This window comes from Danio rerio, chromosome 17 (genome assembly GCF_052040795.2).
Source record: "Danio rerio strain M-AB ecotype USA chromosome 17, GRCz13ab, whole genome shotgun sequence".
Taxonomy (NCBI): domain Eukaryota; kingdom Metazoa; phylum Chordata; class Actinopteri; order Cypriniformes; family Danionidae; genus Danio; species Danio rerio.
The window spans coordinates 32,453,566-32,469,066 of NC_141037.1; the positions used below are offsets into that span (position 1 = coordinate 32,453,566).

The 15,501-nt window shown below is 34.9% G+C and overlaps 1 protein-coding gene across 34 annotated transcripts in view; it reads right to left on the reverse strand.

Annotated features, from left to right (window-relative positions):
- eml1 (EMAP like 1) overlaps positions 1-15,501 on the reverse strand; it is a 120,750-nt gene that overhangs the window by 20,025 nt on the left and 85,224 nt on the right. For 20 of the 34 annotated variants that reach the window (XR_015512780.1, XR_015512779.1, XM_087289542.1 and 17 more), the window contains 3 exon segments: positions 13,696-13,830; positions 13,564-13,592; positions 2,351-2,480 (listed from right to left, as the gene is read on the reverse strand). Coding sequence is in view for 31 of the 34 variants with exons in the window: in XM_087289542.1 (XP_087145668.1) it covers positions 2,351-2,480; positions 13,564-13,592; positions 13,696-13,830 (294 nt within the window). In the remaining 3 variants the exon portion in view is untranslated. 34 annotated transcript variants of the gene reach the window in all.

Below are 15,501 nucleotides of genomic sequence, written 5' to 3' on the forward strand. Positions count from 1 at the left end.
AAAGAGAACTATTTATATTATTTCTTAAATTTCCCATCAAGACGATGCGGTGGCACAATAGGTAGAAGTCAATTTTATGAAACTATTAGAATTACCATATTTTATCCATAACCCATGAGATAAAAATAGTATTTAATAGTCACATAAAAAACACATTCAAATAAAAAGCCTTCAGGCTTTAAATTTTGGTTGCAACATAGGCTCATTCTAAAAACGTAGCCCTATATACATTTCTGACGCTGTTCCTTTTTGCACTGAACACTTACCTCTGTATGGACAGCTTTCCGGCGGTTACAAGTTTGTCCATGTATGTTGGCAGACTTGAGACGCAGAAAAGAAATGACTACGAAGACAGGGTTTGAGTCCGGTGAAGAACATTTCCAGAAAGTAAGACAAAACAAAAGCCATAAAAATGGAATAAACAAGTAAATAGCATTGTGAGAATGTGGTAAAACGTGGTAAAAATCAGACATGGGCTTTTCTTTTTTTGAATTGCTTTTTAAATTGTTGGGTTTAGGGAAATTGGTGGACTGGTAAATCTGTGCTTTTTAAATTACTATTGGTTGGGTTTAGGGAAGGGAGAGGGTGGGTCAGTCGATCAGTCAGTCAATCAGTCAAACAGTCAGGCAACAGTGGCCTCCAGTGGATTTACGAGAGAACAGCAGGTGCAAATGGCACACACAAGAGAAAGTTCTCAAAAACTCAAAGAACTCAAAAAGCATACACAGCACCCTCTGGTGTATTCGCAAAAACAAAAACTCCTGGGACGTATTTGACGGTCTGCAGAAATGTATATAGAGGTACATTTTCAGAATGAGCCTGAATTGTTTTTTTTACAAAGGATTGCGACCCCTGGTGTGTTATCTTAGATTAATGTCACAACAATAGTGTCAGCTGCAGCAGATTTTATAGCAGCAGGTTAAACTTTCTGACACATTAATGGCAATCAAATACATTAAAAATAAAAACAGGCCATGACTAAATATTGAGGATGATCTAACACGGCTAAATATTGAGTGGTGGTCTCCAAGAATAAACCAAGAATGGACCTATGTTGAAAACATTATGCTTATCAGTTTCATTAGGTGAGGTAAATATTAAATTAAACTAATTAAAAAATGATTATTAACTTCAGCAGAGGCAACGGCGACGCAGTGGTGCAGTAGGTAGTGCTGTCGCCTCACAGCAAGAAGGTTGCTGGTTCGAACCTCGGCTGGATCAGTTGGCGTTTCTGTGCGGAGTTTGCATGTTCTCCCTGCATTCGTGTGGATTTGCTCCGGTTTCCCCCACAGTCCAAAGACTTGCAGTACAGGTGAATTGGGTAGGCTAAATTTTCCGTTGTGTATGAGTGAGAATGGGTGTGTATGGGTGTTTCCCAGAGATCGGTTGCGGCTGGAAGAGCATCCGCTGTGTGAAACATGTGCTGGATAAGTTGGCGATTCATTCCGCTGTGGCGACCCCGGATTAATAAAGGGACTAAGCCGAAAAAAAATGAATGACAATTGCAGCAGACGCAATAATTTTAGGCAGATTCTAATTGATGGTCCAAGTGCAGGGCTTGGTGCTGGGGACTTTTTTTCAGGTACTGTGTAATATTACTGCACCTGCTACAGTCATGGTATGGCAGCAAAGTTCCTTGATTCTAACACTAGAATGAGAGTATAGCTCCAATGCATATTGGTTTGTAGTGTGACCATGACTCAACAGTATTGCGGGCTGCTATGCATTCATGCTGTTCATTAAAGTGCTTTTGATTTCATTCTCAATCCTGCAGCTTCTCATGTCATAGGACATAATCCTTACTTTGGGGAGTGAACGTTCCAATATACTAGAAAGACTGTGTAATTGTGCCTAATGAGGCAATTGAGATGCACCCTGTGAAAAAGATAAAGTTCTTTGGAACATTTGTGGAGAAGTGCCAGCTGACCACTTAATATTTTACATTTGCTAGGCTTTGGGTATAATAAATGTCTTAATTTTGCCGCACAAAGTCCTTTTCAGGGAACATTCCAAATGCATTGTGGGTAAGAGCTGAAGAAAATATTCCACTTTGGCAGACTGCAGTGCTCAGCAGATCCAGAGAGAAAACCAGAGTACACGATTAAACATCCTATAGTAACCTAGAATGTGAATACAGAAGTACAACACAGCGAACATACATTATCCACAATAATCTCGCAACATAAAAGTGACCTAGAAACCATATCCATCATTTAGCTCTGGCATTTTAACCAGCTCATTTTCTAGGCTATAATAAATCAATGGGTAATTTAATTTTACAGCTATGAGCGTTCAGAATCAATCTATATTTCTTCTTTTTTTCTTCACATGCAGCAGCATTAAAGGATACACCCAGTCTAGCTTCAGTTTTTTAGGAGGCAAGTCAGCTTTAGTTTCCAGGCAATAAGTATCCACCAGGTCTTTGGGCATGTACATGGTGATGGGTCGTCCCTTCAAATACATTTTGACATACCCTTCATCTAGAAAAAGCAACATAGATTTTCAGAAGAAGAAAATGCATGGGTCACTGAAGGATCCCTGTCACATCTGTTGTGGCTTTTATTACCAGATTTCGACTGAGACAGATGAAGGCTCAGCAACTTGAAAGAATGTAATACTTTTGTTCAGAAAGAATGCAAAAAATTTGATCAAACATGACAGTAAAGACATATTAAAAAGATTTCATTTTCAAATAAACACTAACTTCTTATTTATCAGGAAAATGAATGACAGTTTTTATTATAATATTAAGCAGCAGTGTTTTCAACAATGTTAATAGGTACTGTATTTCAGGTTTTCAAGGATGGTGTGACACTGCAGGCTGGAGGTATAATGCTAAAGAATCAGTTTTGAGTCACAGAATAAAATTATACTTTTACACACTGTTTTTTCTTTCCAAATGTATGAATATTTCACAATATTATAGTTTTTACTGTATATCTGATCAAATAAATCAAAATCAAAAATGAAACCTTGTAATACTTTAAGTAACATTTATCACTATTAACTTGTGGCTTATTACCTGCCTAATATTACGATACAGACTGTTTATTATTATGAATAAAGTGCATATTCGGCATCATATTATTCTAATTCTCTAATCTTACCACACCTGTCAACCCTCCCGTTTTTCCTGGGACTCTACCGAGTTTTACGATTCTATCCCACTATCATCCCGTAAAGGTATTTTCCTGTATTTTTCAATCTTTCTATGAAAGTATTTTCCTGTATTTCTCCTGTATTTTTCAATCTTTCTATGAAGGGTGACAATAAACATTAAAAAGCCAATCCTCACTATATGCAACCCAAACCGCTGAACCACCAGGGGACGCCGATTACTCTTAAATGTGAATCTGTTCTGTGCTTTCATTTTATTTATGCATGAAAACACTTTAAAATAAATATAAATACGGCAGGATTCCCTTCCTTTCCTTTACAGGCGCCATTGCCCCTCCTATGCAATCCTCAAAACAGTCAGTTCATGTAGCGGTGCGTGACTGTCAGACAAGCTCCATAGCGATAAATAGATGCTGTTACCCAAATGTATTCTGTACACTTGATTTAAAGTGGAGCGAAAGTGGTTTTGGGTGTGTGTTTACACAGACATATACACATATTAATAATATTAATAATAATAATAATATCTAAACATGTCGATCTTGGTGGGTTTTCTTTTAAACAACTAATTTTGTCTTAAATGAGAATAAAAGTTAGTAAAACAATTGAATGCTTTCATTATAAATCTGTGCACTTTTAAAGTGACAACTCTCAAGCAAAAAAATCAGAATGAGAGATTAATTCGCTGCTCTTTGAATAGGCTAAACTATTTGCTAATTTATTAGCATTTTTTTCATACCATTTATTTTATCCTTAGTAAATATTAATAGTGATAAAACATATTACTGACCCTTTCAACTTTTATTTACAATGAAACAGCTCCAGATTAACATATTTAGTAATTTTGGGAATTTTATTTTATTTTAATTTTTTTGAAGGGGGAGGGGGGTGCCCCCTATTTTCACATCCCAATGTTAGGAATGAACTACCACTATGCATGATCAGTAAATTAGTAGCTTATTGAGTTAAAAGTCTTAGTTAATGGTTTCATAATGAAAATTGTACTAAAAAATAAAGTGATCATTTTTGACCCCAAATGTTTGAGTGATGAATTGTTTGAATGAAAATGTTAATCCAGAAGTGTACGACAAAATAAATATTAGGAGAATCTGCAACATTACTGGTTCAAACAATATAATGCATTTCATCTTCAGCAAATAAAATAGATCAGTGAATCTGGAAAGGAAATGTTTTAATAGATTTTTATTACATACAGTATTCGAGATGCGTTCAATGTAAGTAAAGACAAACAGTGCAAAATCAAATGCAAAAGCATGTGAATGCAACAGGTCCATGAGTTAATGAATTAGTAATAAACACAAAACAAAAATAACAGACAGGCCTGCATGCAAACACAATGGAAAAGACAAAAATACAGATGATAACGCACACTTGAAAGAAAATGAACCTATTTAGAAGCAAAAAAAAGATGAACACGCAGCTCAACAAACATAACCTAAATCAAAGCAAAGTGACACAAAATCAAAACAAAAAGAATAAAACAGAACACAAAACTCCTTATAAACACCAGGTCACGTCTATTATTACAGCTGTTGGGATTAGTAACAGATCTGAAAGTACTGGCTGGGAGATTTGACTGGGCTCCTGTAAGTGGGCATTTCTAAGGGTGAGTGGACAGGCTGAGATGTGCACTTCCTCAGAGGAAGACTAAACGGAGGGATCTTTCGGTATCCGAGTCGGGCCGCTCTGTCAGACAGAATCTTGACCTCTGATGGGGTGTTGGTGGACTGCGAGGGCACGGCTGACGATGATTTGGGGGGTTCGGCGGATCTGGTCCTTTTGGACGGCCGGTGCAAGTAGATCTGCACAGTTACTGGGTGAAGTGGTCAAATTGGACAGGGCAGGAGCGGGACAGGGTGGAAAGGTGGGATGAAGTATAATCATGATCATGCATGGCCTAAAATTGTTAGATTTTTATCATAATAACAGGACGACAAGGCTTCCACAAGACTAAAAGACATATTCACACCAAAGAGAGCCTTCCAAAGATGTATTTACTTAATAATATAAACTGTGGTCCATTGGAGATAAAAAAAAAAATACTTGACTGCTCATCTTGGAGCATAATTCTATAAAAGACAGAACGTTATTGTGTTGTTGATGTCACTACAGCATTCATTTCCAAAAAAGTTATTGATCTTGGTGTGAACAGGCCTCAAAAAGCACACTGCAACCATTTTTCATAATCAGTATTTCATCATAACTCAGTAATTTACTGTATTCTTAACCTTTGTAATGGCCTGGTTAACTTTTTGTCCATAGGCTACCAGTAAAACAACCAAGAAATCTGTGGTGTCACGAACACAATGTAGCCAAAAAAGTTATTTTATTACAGTGGAAGTTAAAGGGTTAAATACAATCAATTTTAGTTATAAGCAAATATGGGCTCCACAAACAGGGTTTAGCTTAAGCTAGGAATAGTCCTTCGCTAAATTAGGTAAAAACTTTTCAGCTTGCGACCCCCAAAATTACAATTCCAGTGATTTGGGACCCCCACTATACTCGGAGGTGGCTATAAACATACAAGGCCCTATCATACACCCGGCGCAAGGCACGACGCAATTATTGTTTGCTAGTTTCAGCTCGGCGCAAGAGTCGTTTTGATGTTTTGCATCACGCTGTTTAAATAGCAAAGGCATTTGCGCTCAAATGTGTGCCCATAGGCGTTCTGGTCTAAAAAAGTAGGCGTGTTGAGGCACATTGCTGGCACGTTACTATTTTGAGAACTTAGACGGTTCAAAAGACCAGATCAAAGCTGGTCTACTGTCCAGCGCAGAGCACATTATTTGTATGCTTTGCTTGCACATTGCTTAAAACACACAGAATGTACAGCAATACGCAAATATCTTTACAAATGAAAAATAAAGGATTAAACTATTACAAAAATTATTATTTTATAAATATAAAATACAATATAAATATACATAAATATAAAAACCACTGCCTTCATGCCTTCTTTATCTTTGGAAGCTTTTTCAGTCTATTCATAACAATTTGCTTTTGTAAAATGTTTAATCAGTAATCATTATTAGCAGTATTATTTATTAAATGCATATTTATATTTGTTTAATTAAAAACAAGCTTAGATTTGTCCTGTCAGGTTTTAGACCATATGGGGCATAGTATGTGTATTTGGATAGAACTCATTTTTTTGACCACACTTTGTTATTATTGTTCATTTATTTGTTTGCTGGAACTGAATTTAGAAATAGTTTTGAAACAAATATTTGCGCTTAACAAACAAAATTAATTATGTATAGGCTAATATATGTCTGTGCTTACAACACTCTTCCCTATCCACGAGAGTGAAAGTGAAAGTAAACAATGCGGAGGCTCATCTGTTATTCCGTCGCTGTAGATGCTCTGTTTAACTGTTTTCTCTCTAGGGAAGTGTTCTTCCACTTCCAAGTGGAAACTTACTTCTGCAACTTACTATGGCACAGCGCACTGGCTCTTAAAGGGAATGTAAGATGACACTGTGATTGGTTTATTCTCAAAACACACATATAACTCATTAAGAGAATAAGTTCAACCCAGTAAGACCATGCGCCATGGCACAAAGGATTGTCAAAATAGAGCCCATAAACATTGCACACAATGGTGCTCACACACCAGTAGGAACTATGTGAGCTTATTGACAACACAAAAACGTGCAATCATAAAATTTTTATAGTCATTATTAATTTCTTTAATTTAATATTAACCTTACTTAATGAAAATGGTGGGCAATGTTTACAGCACAAGCCTATTCTTGGTTTAATTTTGAAGACAATCTTTGGAGACTTGGAAATCGTCCTCTATGTTCAGTCGTTAGCTTGATTTTTAATGTACATGAGTGCCTTTAAGGTGACACATAGAGCTGTAAAATCAATCTGCTGCAACTAACGCTATTGCTGTGTCATTAATCTAGCATAATAACCCCAGGGGTTGCAATCCAATGGAAAAATAATGGAAAGGCTAATGGTTTTTTATTTACTATAAATACTATTTTTATTTTTTGCAGGTTATGGAAAAATATGGTAATTCTAATAGTTTAATGCCATATAGGATATTTTTGAATATCAGCATGCGACACCTCCTCATTGTCACTTTGATCCCCACGTTGGGAACCACTGAATAGAGTAATTAAGCAATTTTTTTAAATAAATGACGTATATGATTGGTATGCATCTTGAAACTATTTTATCACACTGACACATTTTTTGTTTAAGTCATTGCAAATTATTTTACTCATACATGCTATATTAAGTCTAGGACTAGGCTTAAGCCTGGTCTCATGTGACAATTTTCAGGCATTTTTTATTTTCTTTAATATTTTATTTTTTTTCCTATTTTGAGCAAAACATTTGGGATGTTTTGTTTTAGAGAGAACTTTTACTTCTGAAGTGTTATCTTGAATTAGATCAAGTGATTAAATGCAAACCCAAGACATGATTTTAGGCCAAATCTATCAATAAGCTAAAAAATAAATATCTTAATTTAAATCCGTAAGTTGAACCAAAAAGACAAAAATGCTGATTATGAAAATGATTTTTTCAGTGTGGATAACAATGGGTAGAGAAGGCACATGGGATACTCCTAAAGGAAAACCACAAACTCTAGAAACAAACTGATATTTTTTGATTTTTGCGTTTATATGTTCATAGTATTTTGTGTCTACTGCATAACAAATGCAAATTCGTCATTCACCAACTGTTGCATCGTCAATGAAGAATACTTTGTGTTTGACCTGTGTGACATTTAACTTGTGATTTAGGATAAACACCAACGTCCAATTTCAGAGAAAAAACAGAAAAGCTTGTTGATGCAGGATCAAAAATGCCCTTTGTGGACTGAAGAACAAAAACATGTGTGAAGCAAAAGGCAGCAATAAACTACTGTAGTAAAAGGCTTTCACTGTGATGCTGTGTGTCTGCAGGAGAGCGTCATGTCCCTGTGGTGAATGTGAAAAACAAGAGCCACGAGCAGTGAGCAAAACACCCAGAGCTGTCACAGGGAAACAGCACCACTGCAAACAACCACAGCTCTTTGTCACACACACACAGTGCGTTTACTAGGAAAGGTGGTAGATCTGGAGGAAGGATTTGAGCCTCTATCACACACACACACACACATTTGTCTGATCAACCCTCATGCAAGACTGCTCTGTGGACTCGGTGGAGTTTTATTGGTTATTGATTTTTTCTGATTATTGTACCATCTGGAGTTACTGGAAGATCAGTGTTAACTGTGTAGAGGGACGTTATTTCATTTTTAAAGTAGAAACAGACAAATAAAAAGGAAACAAATGTAAAGGAAAAGTATCTTAAAGACCAACTGAAATCAAAGATTTGTGCTAAACAAAAAACTTAATTTGTGACAAAACCACTCATAAAGGTATTTTTTTGGAAGCTGAGAATTATACAAGATCTTTCCACTGATTTATTAGGATAAGACATTATTTGCTGCGATACAATTATGTAAACATCTAAAATATGAGGGTCCAAAAAAACTAAACATTAAGAAAACTGCATTTAACGTTGTTTTTTTAAAAAAGTACTTAGAAATGCACGTTACTAATAAATAATAAAAAATTCTATTTTAATGTATTTATAGCAAAAAAAATGTACAAATATCTGCATGAAACATGATCTTTACTTAATGATTATTAAAATATAATAAAAAAAATTATTTTAGGTTTATTGGAGACCCTGTAGTAACGAGACCCAGAAGGGGCGTGATGGTGAGGGGAAAAAATGGGTGAAAAAGAAAAAAAACTGGGTGGGAGAAAAAAACAGGAAAATATTTACTTTTAAGTTTTTGCATTCCCTCGCAAAACTGTTATTTCACAAACACTTCCTGTTCACTTCATACAAGTCAACCCTCCTGTTTTTTGCTGAGATTCTCCCATATTTTACCATTTTATCCTGCTGTATTTTACCATATTTCTGGTATAGTTGAATCTGAAAACACGCTGAAATTAGCATGAAAATGTCTGCATTCACTTCTTTTTCTATTAAAGTTGTGCGTCAATCATCGGCCTTCATATGCAACCTCTGAATCAGTGAATGCATGTATTGTATGGATGCTCCATATGGTAAACTGATCCCAGATCAGCTTCTGTACACACCATTTAAAGTGACACCTATGCTATCAAACAAGTGAAGAGAAGCAAATGTTGCTTTTGTTTTGTCTTGTTTGATAACAGAGGTGCCACATTAAGAATGCACAGATCTATAATGAAAGCATTACTTTAGTGGTTGTTTGTGCTCATTTAAGAGAAAATTTGTTGTTTAAAATAAAACACACAGAACGGACCTGTTTACATATTATTAAGTGTATTTGTCTGTTTAAACACACACCGAATCCCAAAGTGTCCTGCTCTTTCGCTCCTCTTAAATAGGGTGTACAGAGCTGATCAGGGATCAGTTTATAATACGGAACGAGTCTGTCTGCGCTTATACATGCATTCGCTGATTCAGAGGTTTTATATGAAAGCCGATGATCGGCGCACAGCTTTAATGGAAAGAAAGTGAATGAAGAAATTTTTATATTCATTTTAGCGTTCTTTTAAGAAATGTGGGAAAATACTTACACTAATGATAGGATGATGGCGGGATAGAATGGTAAAATATGACAGAATCCCAGCAAAAAACAAGAGGGTTGAGATGTTGAAGTGAACAGGAAGTGTTTGTGGAAAACAGTTTTGCGAGGGAATACAAAAACTTTTAAAACATAATTTTCCTATCACTCAGGTTTTTTCTCCCACCAATTTTTATTCCCCCCTCCCCAAGTTTTTTCTCCCACCTAGTTTTTTTTTCTTCCACCCATTTTTTTCTCCACCATCACGTCCCTTCCGTGTCTCCGTAATTAGGTGACATACAAAATACAAAGACTAAAACCAAGTTTTCATTTAATGACTAAAAAGCATTAATAGTAATAACGTTGTTATTATTACTTTCAAAATATTTTCAAATAAATAATAATACAATTAAATATTAATAATAAACTTTACTATATTCACAATTGTTAATGCACAAATACAGCTGCACACTTCTTATCAACACTAAGCTTGTAATAAAAAGGTAAATATATCTGATATTTTAGGTAGTTTACTGACTCTGACACACAGTCATGATTCTGCAAAGGTCTCATCAATGAGATCTCATCTTAAAACACAAATATATATGAAAACTAATAGGTGATTTCATGCGGTCTTTAAAGAGAAATGACTTAGAAACTCCAATATATCTGGCAGTTAAATACTGATTCTTTGTCTGCCAGCTGTATTCACATTAGTATGCTGATATGTTATTACTGTCAATATATAATTATTTTATTTCATGAATTTTAAGTCCACAGAGTAGCTCACGCAAGCGTCAGTTGACAAACAGTGCCTACCTTTGCAGTGTGTCACACGTCGCATCCCTTCATGAACGTACAGAGACAGAGACAGTGACGTAAGATGACAAAAGACGACTGAAGGAAAAGCAGATCTCTGCTCAAGATCACAGACTGACAGATCTGAGAAATCACTCTACAAACTCTTCCAGGAGACTCGTTTCATTCACCAGCAAACCTGCTGCTGGTTCATTTCCTATCCTACTATATACAATTTTAACTTGTGGAACTGTTGTAGTTAAGGCTGAGACACTGCAGATAAAAACTTTTCTTGCAGCTGTCGATTTTGAGATTGCTGGCTTTTTGGCTTTTCATGAAGTGGCTCTTCATAAAGTCTTATGTGGTTAATACACACAGCAACATTTTGAGCATTTTTGCCAGGTAATTTTTCAGAGCAATGTTGCTTAATTGTTTTCCTATTTCAAATGGGCAACGATATTGTATCTGTAATCCATTGCCCTAATTAATTGCCCTGTGTCTCACTTTGTTCGTCATTTATGGCATCATTTTCCAAGGTTGCCCAGTAACATTGCTCAAAAAGTTGACCCGTGTGTTATCAGCATAATGGAAAGAAAGCATTGAAAATCCACTCTAAATTTTCTTTTATTGCACTTCATCAAATTGTGTCTGCAGATTTAAATTACAGTTCATGTTTTTAAGGCTGTTCTCAAAATGAGTTTTCTTTTCCTGCACTGAACCATAAATCTTAATTTTAAAGCACTTACTCACAACAAACATCATTTGGTTTTTACAGAGGGATATGTTTGCAAAAAAAAAAAAAAAATGAAAATGTACTTTTGTCTGACTTATCACATTATTTTTCTGTATTATAGACTTATGAAAAGAGATTCCCAAAACAAAGCATTTTGAACCTGACTTCAGGCAAAATTCAAGAAATTCAACGATTCAATGATAGCAACTTTAGTTTAATAATGATCTATTTGCATATTTAAATAGTAAATTTTAGAATACAATGCAAACTATGCAAAAAACTAATTAAGTGATGGGGAAATATGGTTAGTTATTTTTCCCTTTTTCTCCTGCAGTGTCTCGCCTTCAATGTTTTAGGACAGTTAAATAGAGTAACTGGGTCAAATGTACAGTAAGGAACATGCAGATGTTGCCTTCAGGAAGAAGAGCTTGTTTTATTCTGCACAGACAGAATGCTCTGCTTGTACACCAACACCAGATCAAATCCGTTCTGACAATCTCAATAACTGCGGCTCAATTCCTTTCTATTCTTTTCCAAAAATAAAGCCTGAGAAGCCCCTGACCAAAACTGTTTTGAGGTATAATAGAGGAATAGATGGTGTGATTTTTTTGCTTAAGACCTGTATGTATGTTATATGTAGAAAAAAGTAAAATGTTAAATTATATTATATTATATTATATTATATTATATTATATTATATTATATTATGTTATGTTATATAATATTATGTTATGTTATGTTATATTATATTATATTATATTATATTATATTATATTATATTATATTATATGTCTAGCTCAGTTAACAAATTAACAGTTTTAAAAATGCAAAAAAGAATGTATTTATATTATTTTTTACATATTATATTATATTGTAGGACTGTATGATATAGGAAACATCTAACATTAGGTATTTTGTTTTGCCACAATATGCAGTTGAAGTCAGGATTATTACCCCCCCTTAGAATTTTTTTTCTTTTTAAAATATTTCCCAAATTATGTTTAAGAGAGCAAGGAAATTTTCACAGTATGTCTGATAATATTTTTTTCTTCTGGAGAAAGTCTTATATGTTTTATTTAAATAAAAAAAATAATAAAAAGAAAAAAAATTTAAGGTAAAAATTATCAGCCCCTTTAAGCTATATTGTTTTCTGATAGTCTACAGAACAAACCTTTGTTATATAATAACTTGTCTAATTACTCTCACTTGCCTAGTTAACCTAATTACCCAGTTAAGCCTTTAAATGTCACTTTAAGCTGTATAAAAGTGTCTTGAAAAATATCTAGTCAAATATCATTTACTATCATCATGGCAAAGATAAAATAAATCAAATATTAGAGATGAGTTATTAAAACTATTATATTTAGAAATGTGTTGATAAAGTCTTCTCTCTGTTAAACTGAAATTGGGGGAAAAAATAAACAGTGGGGCTGATAATTCTGACTTCAACTGTATATTGCCATATGAATATAATTTCACTAGATGATTTGTATAGCTATTTTTTTGGAGGATTTCATAAGTTTAGATCAACAGGGATGACAAAGTCTCTTTCTATACAGCGCACCTGAATAAATGATAATAATTTAAATGCAAAAATTAATAAATAAACAGTGCTTTATATATATACTAACAATATTTATGTACAGAAACTGAACAATTAAAATGTTAAATAACATGGTAAATTTTGTATAAATTATAAAAAAAATAATATTTAATAATATCTTTATGTTTTAGTCTTTAATAAAGAATCTAATCCTCCATTGTGACTATTACAGACACACACTTTGCGATGTCGATGCTCAAACGATACATTGTTCAGCCCTATTAAATTGTATTAATTATATTATAATAGTAATTAATAATAGAAATATTAATAACCAAAATAATAATAATACAATTAGGTAAACTTATACAAACAAAAAAATGAGAAGAAAAAACATTTTTGGTGTTGATGATGGGAAAAAAATAAATAGCGATAGGTGAAATAAACTGAAACAGTGAATGCAAATCCAGCAATTTCACGACAATGACCTTCATGAGCCACGACTGGACAGTGCACAAGATGAATTCAGCTTTCTTGAAATTGGTTATGCCTAAATTCACCACTATCCCACAGTAACATCTGTCCACCTACTAATTGAGCTGCATTTCATCTAAACAAAAGAACTTCTGGGCGGTCAGCCATTTATTTTAAGCACATCCTCTTGGCAAGAGTCTGTACTTTCTGAAACTTCCAATGACTGTAAAAAACCATTGCTTTATTTGCAGCTCTTCCGTCTTGGTTCAGAGACACACAAACTCTATTAGAAGTGAACAGCACACCAAACACTTACCTGCACTGAAAACAGGCTCTCTCTGCTTGCTGTAGGATGACAGAGAGGAAACACATTACAATGAGGTTGAGCCAAAAAGGAAAGTTATTAATTCATTGTTTTTAATTAATGTAGTTGATTTTATTCTCATACGTTTCTGTGGTTTTCTTGCAGCTGGAATTGCTCCCAGTGGACCCGGCGCGTGTGCGGTTGTTTTTGGAGTCCACACCACTGTCCTTCCTGTTGTTTGGACCGACATGCTCAGATGAACTTGTTCTCTTCACAGTGCTGTGGAAGATAAAATAAAATGATTAGTCACATTTGTAAGGTATTTGGTTGGTTGTGTGCTGACCTAGTTTAGTTTGACCTAGGCCAAATCCAAAATTAAATTACAATCTATAACATATATACACTACAGGTCAAAAGTTTCATGCGTTCTTTTTAAAGAAAATTATTCTGTTCATCAAGTCAGGATTCACTAAATGTAAAAAATTTTCAAATTGTTAAATATTTATAAAAATAAAAACTGCTTTCTTATTGTATGTAGTTTTAAGTGAAATTATCACTCCAGTCATTATTGCCTTTATTACTATTAATAATAATATTAATAATAATAATAATAATAATGTGATTTCTGAAGGATCATGTAACTGAAGACTGGAGTAATGAAGCTGAAAGTTCATCATCAAAATCACTGGAATAAATTGTTAAATTAATTTATAAACTACTTTTACCATTGGATAAGCTTATTTTTAAAATATTTTTAAAAGTTCTGACCTTTTGTGTGTATGTGTATGTGTCAAAATGGTCCATTTTTGAAATCACATGAAAGCTGAATAAATAAGCTTTTTATTGATGTATGTGATAGGTTTGTTAGGATAAGACTATATTTGTCTGGGACACCACTACTTGAAAATTTGGAATTAGGGGATTAACAAAATCTACAATTTGAGAAAATTACTTTAAGCAATGTATGTTACTAATCAAAAGTGGAATTTTTATAGAGAGAAATTTAAAAAATGCTTTCATGGAAGATGACCTCTGCATAATATTCTAATGATTTTTGGATTTATTTTTGAACTTGGGTAACATGAATGTAATCTGGACATACTATATGTACATTGTTGTACTTTTGTCTACTTTTTGAATTCAGACATACTGTTTTTCAACAACAATATAGTGGAAATGTATGTGATTTCAGATGAAGTCCTTTCTTTTTGATCTCAGTTTTCCCACCATATGTTTGTTATTATAGGTTCCCCTTCGGGGGGAACTTCAGCACTATAAGTGGATTTGATTTGTAAAATCCACGCATTGGGAGGATTCGGATCAGAAGCCGCTTGTCTGGAGAGTATTGAACGGGCCAATGAATGAATTAATTGGCAGCGTAAGCTTGCGCAGGTGTGCGACATCTGCAATTATCTCAGCATATAAGCACACCTGAAGCCAGCAGACGCCATCCTTTTCGCTTCAGATCCTTTCTGAGTGAGTCGATGAGGGTTCCTCTTGCTGATCAGCACTTCAGAGCGAACGAGTGTGTCTCCCGGTCCAGAGTGGGTCTTCGCGGTGGCAGACGGTCGAGCTGGGTTACTCCCTTGCCTGCGGTTCTTTGGGTCCGGTCCTCCAGAGCGGTGCGTATAGTTGCAAACTTTCCTAAAAGAGCAACACAGTCGTGCAGCACGTCCTTTTCAGGATGGCGCTCCGACTGTGCGTTTCTGGATGCGGGGGTTTCCTGGCTCCGGATGATGGACACGATCACTGCATTGCATGTTTGGGGGTCCAGCATGTTAATGCGGTGCTCGCGGGCGGTTCATGTCGTCATTGCGATGCCATGACCGTTGCACAGCTAAGATCGCGGCTAACTTTCGCAAGAGAGCGAGCCACCCCAGTTGCCTCCTGTTCTAAAAAAGCAGCGGGCGCTCGGGCAGATCTGAGGGTTTCAGCGGGAGATAATCCGCC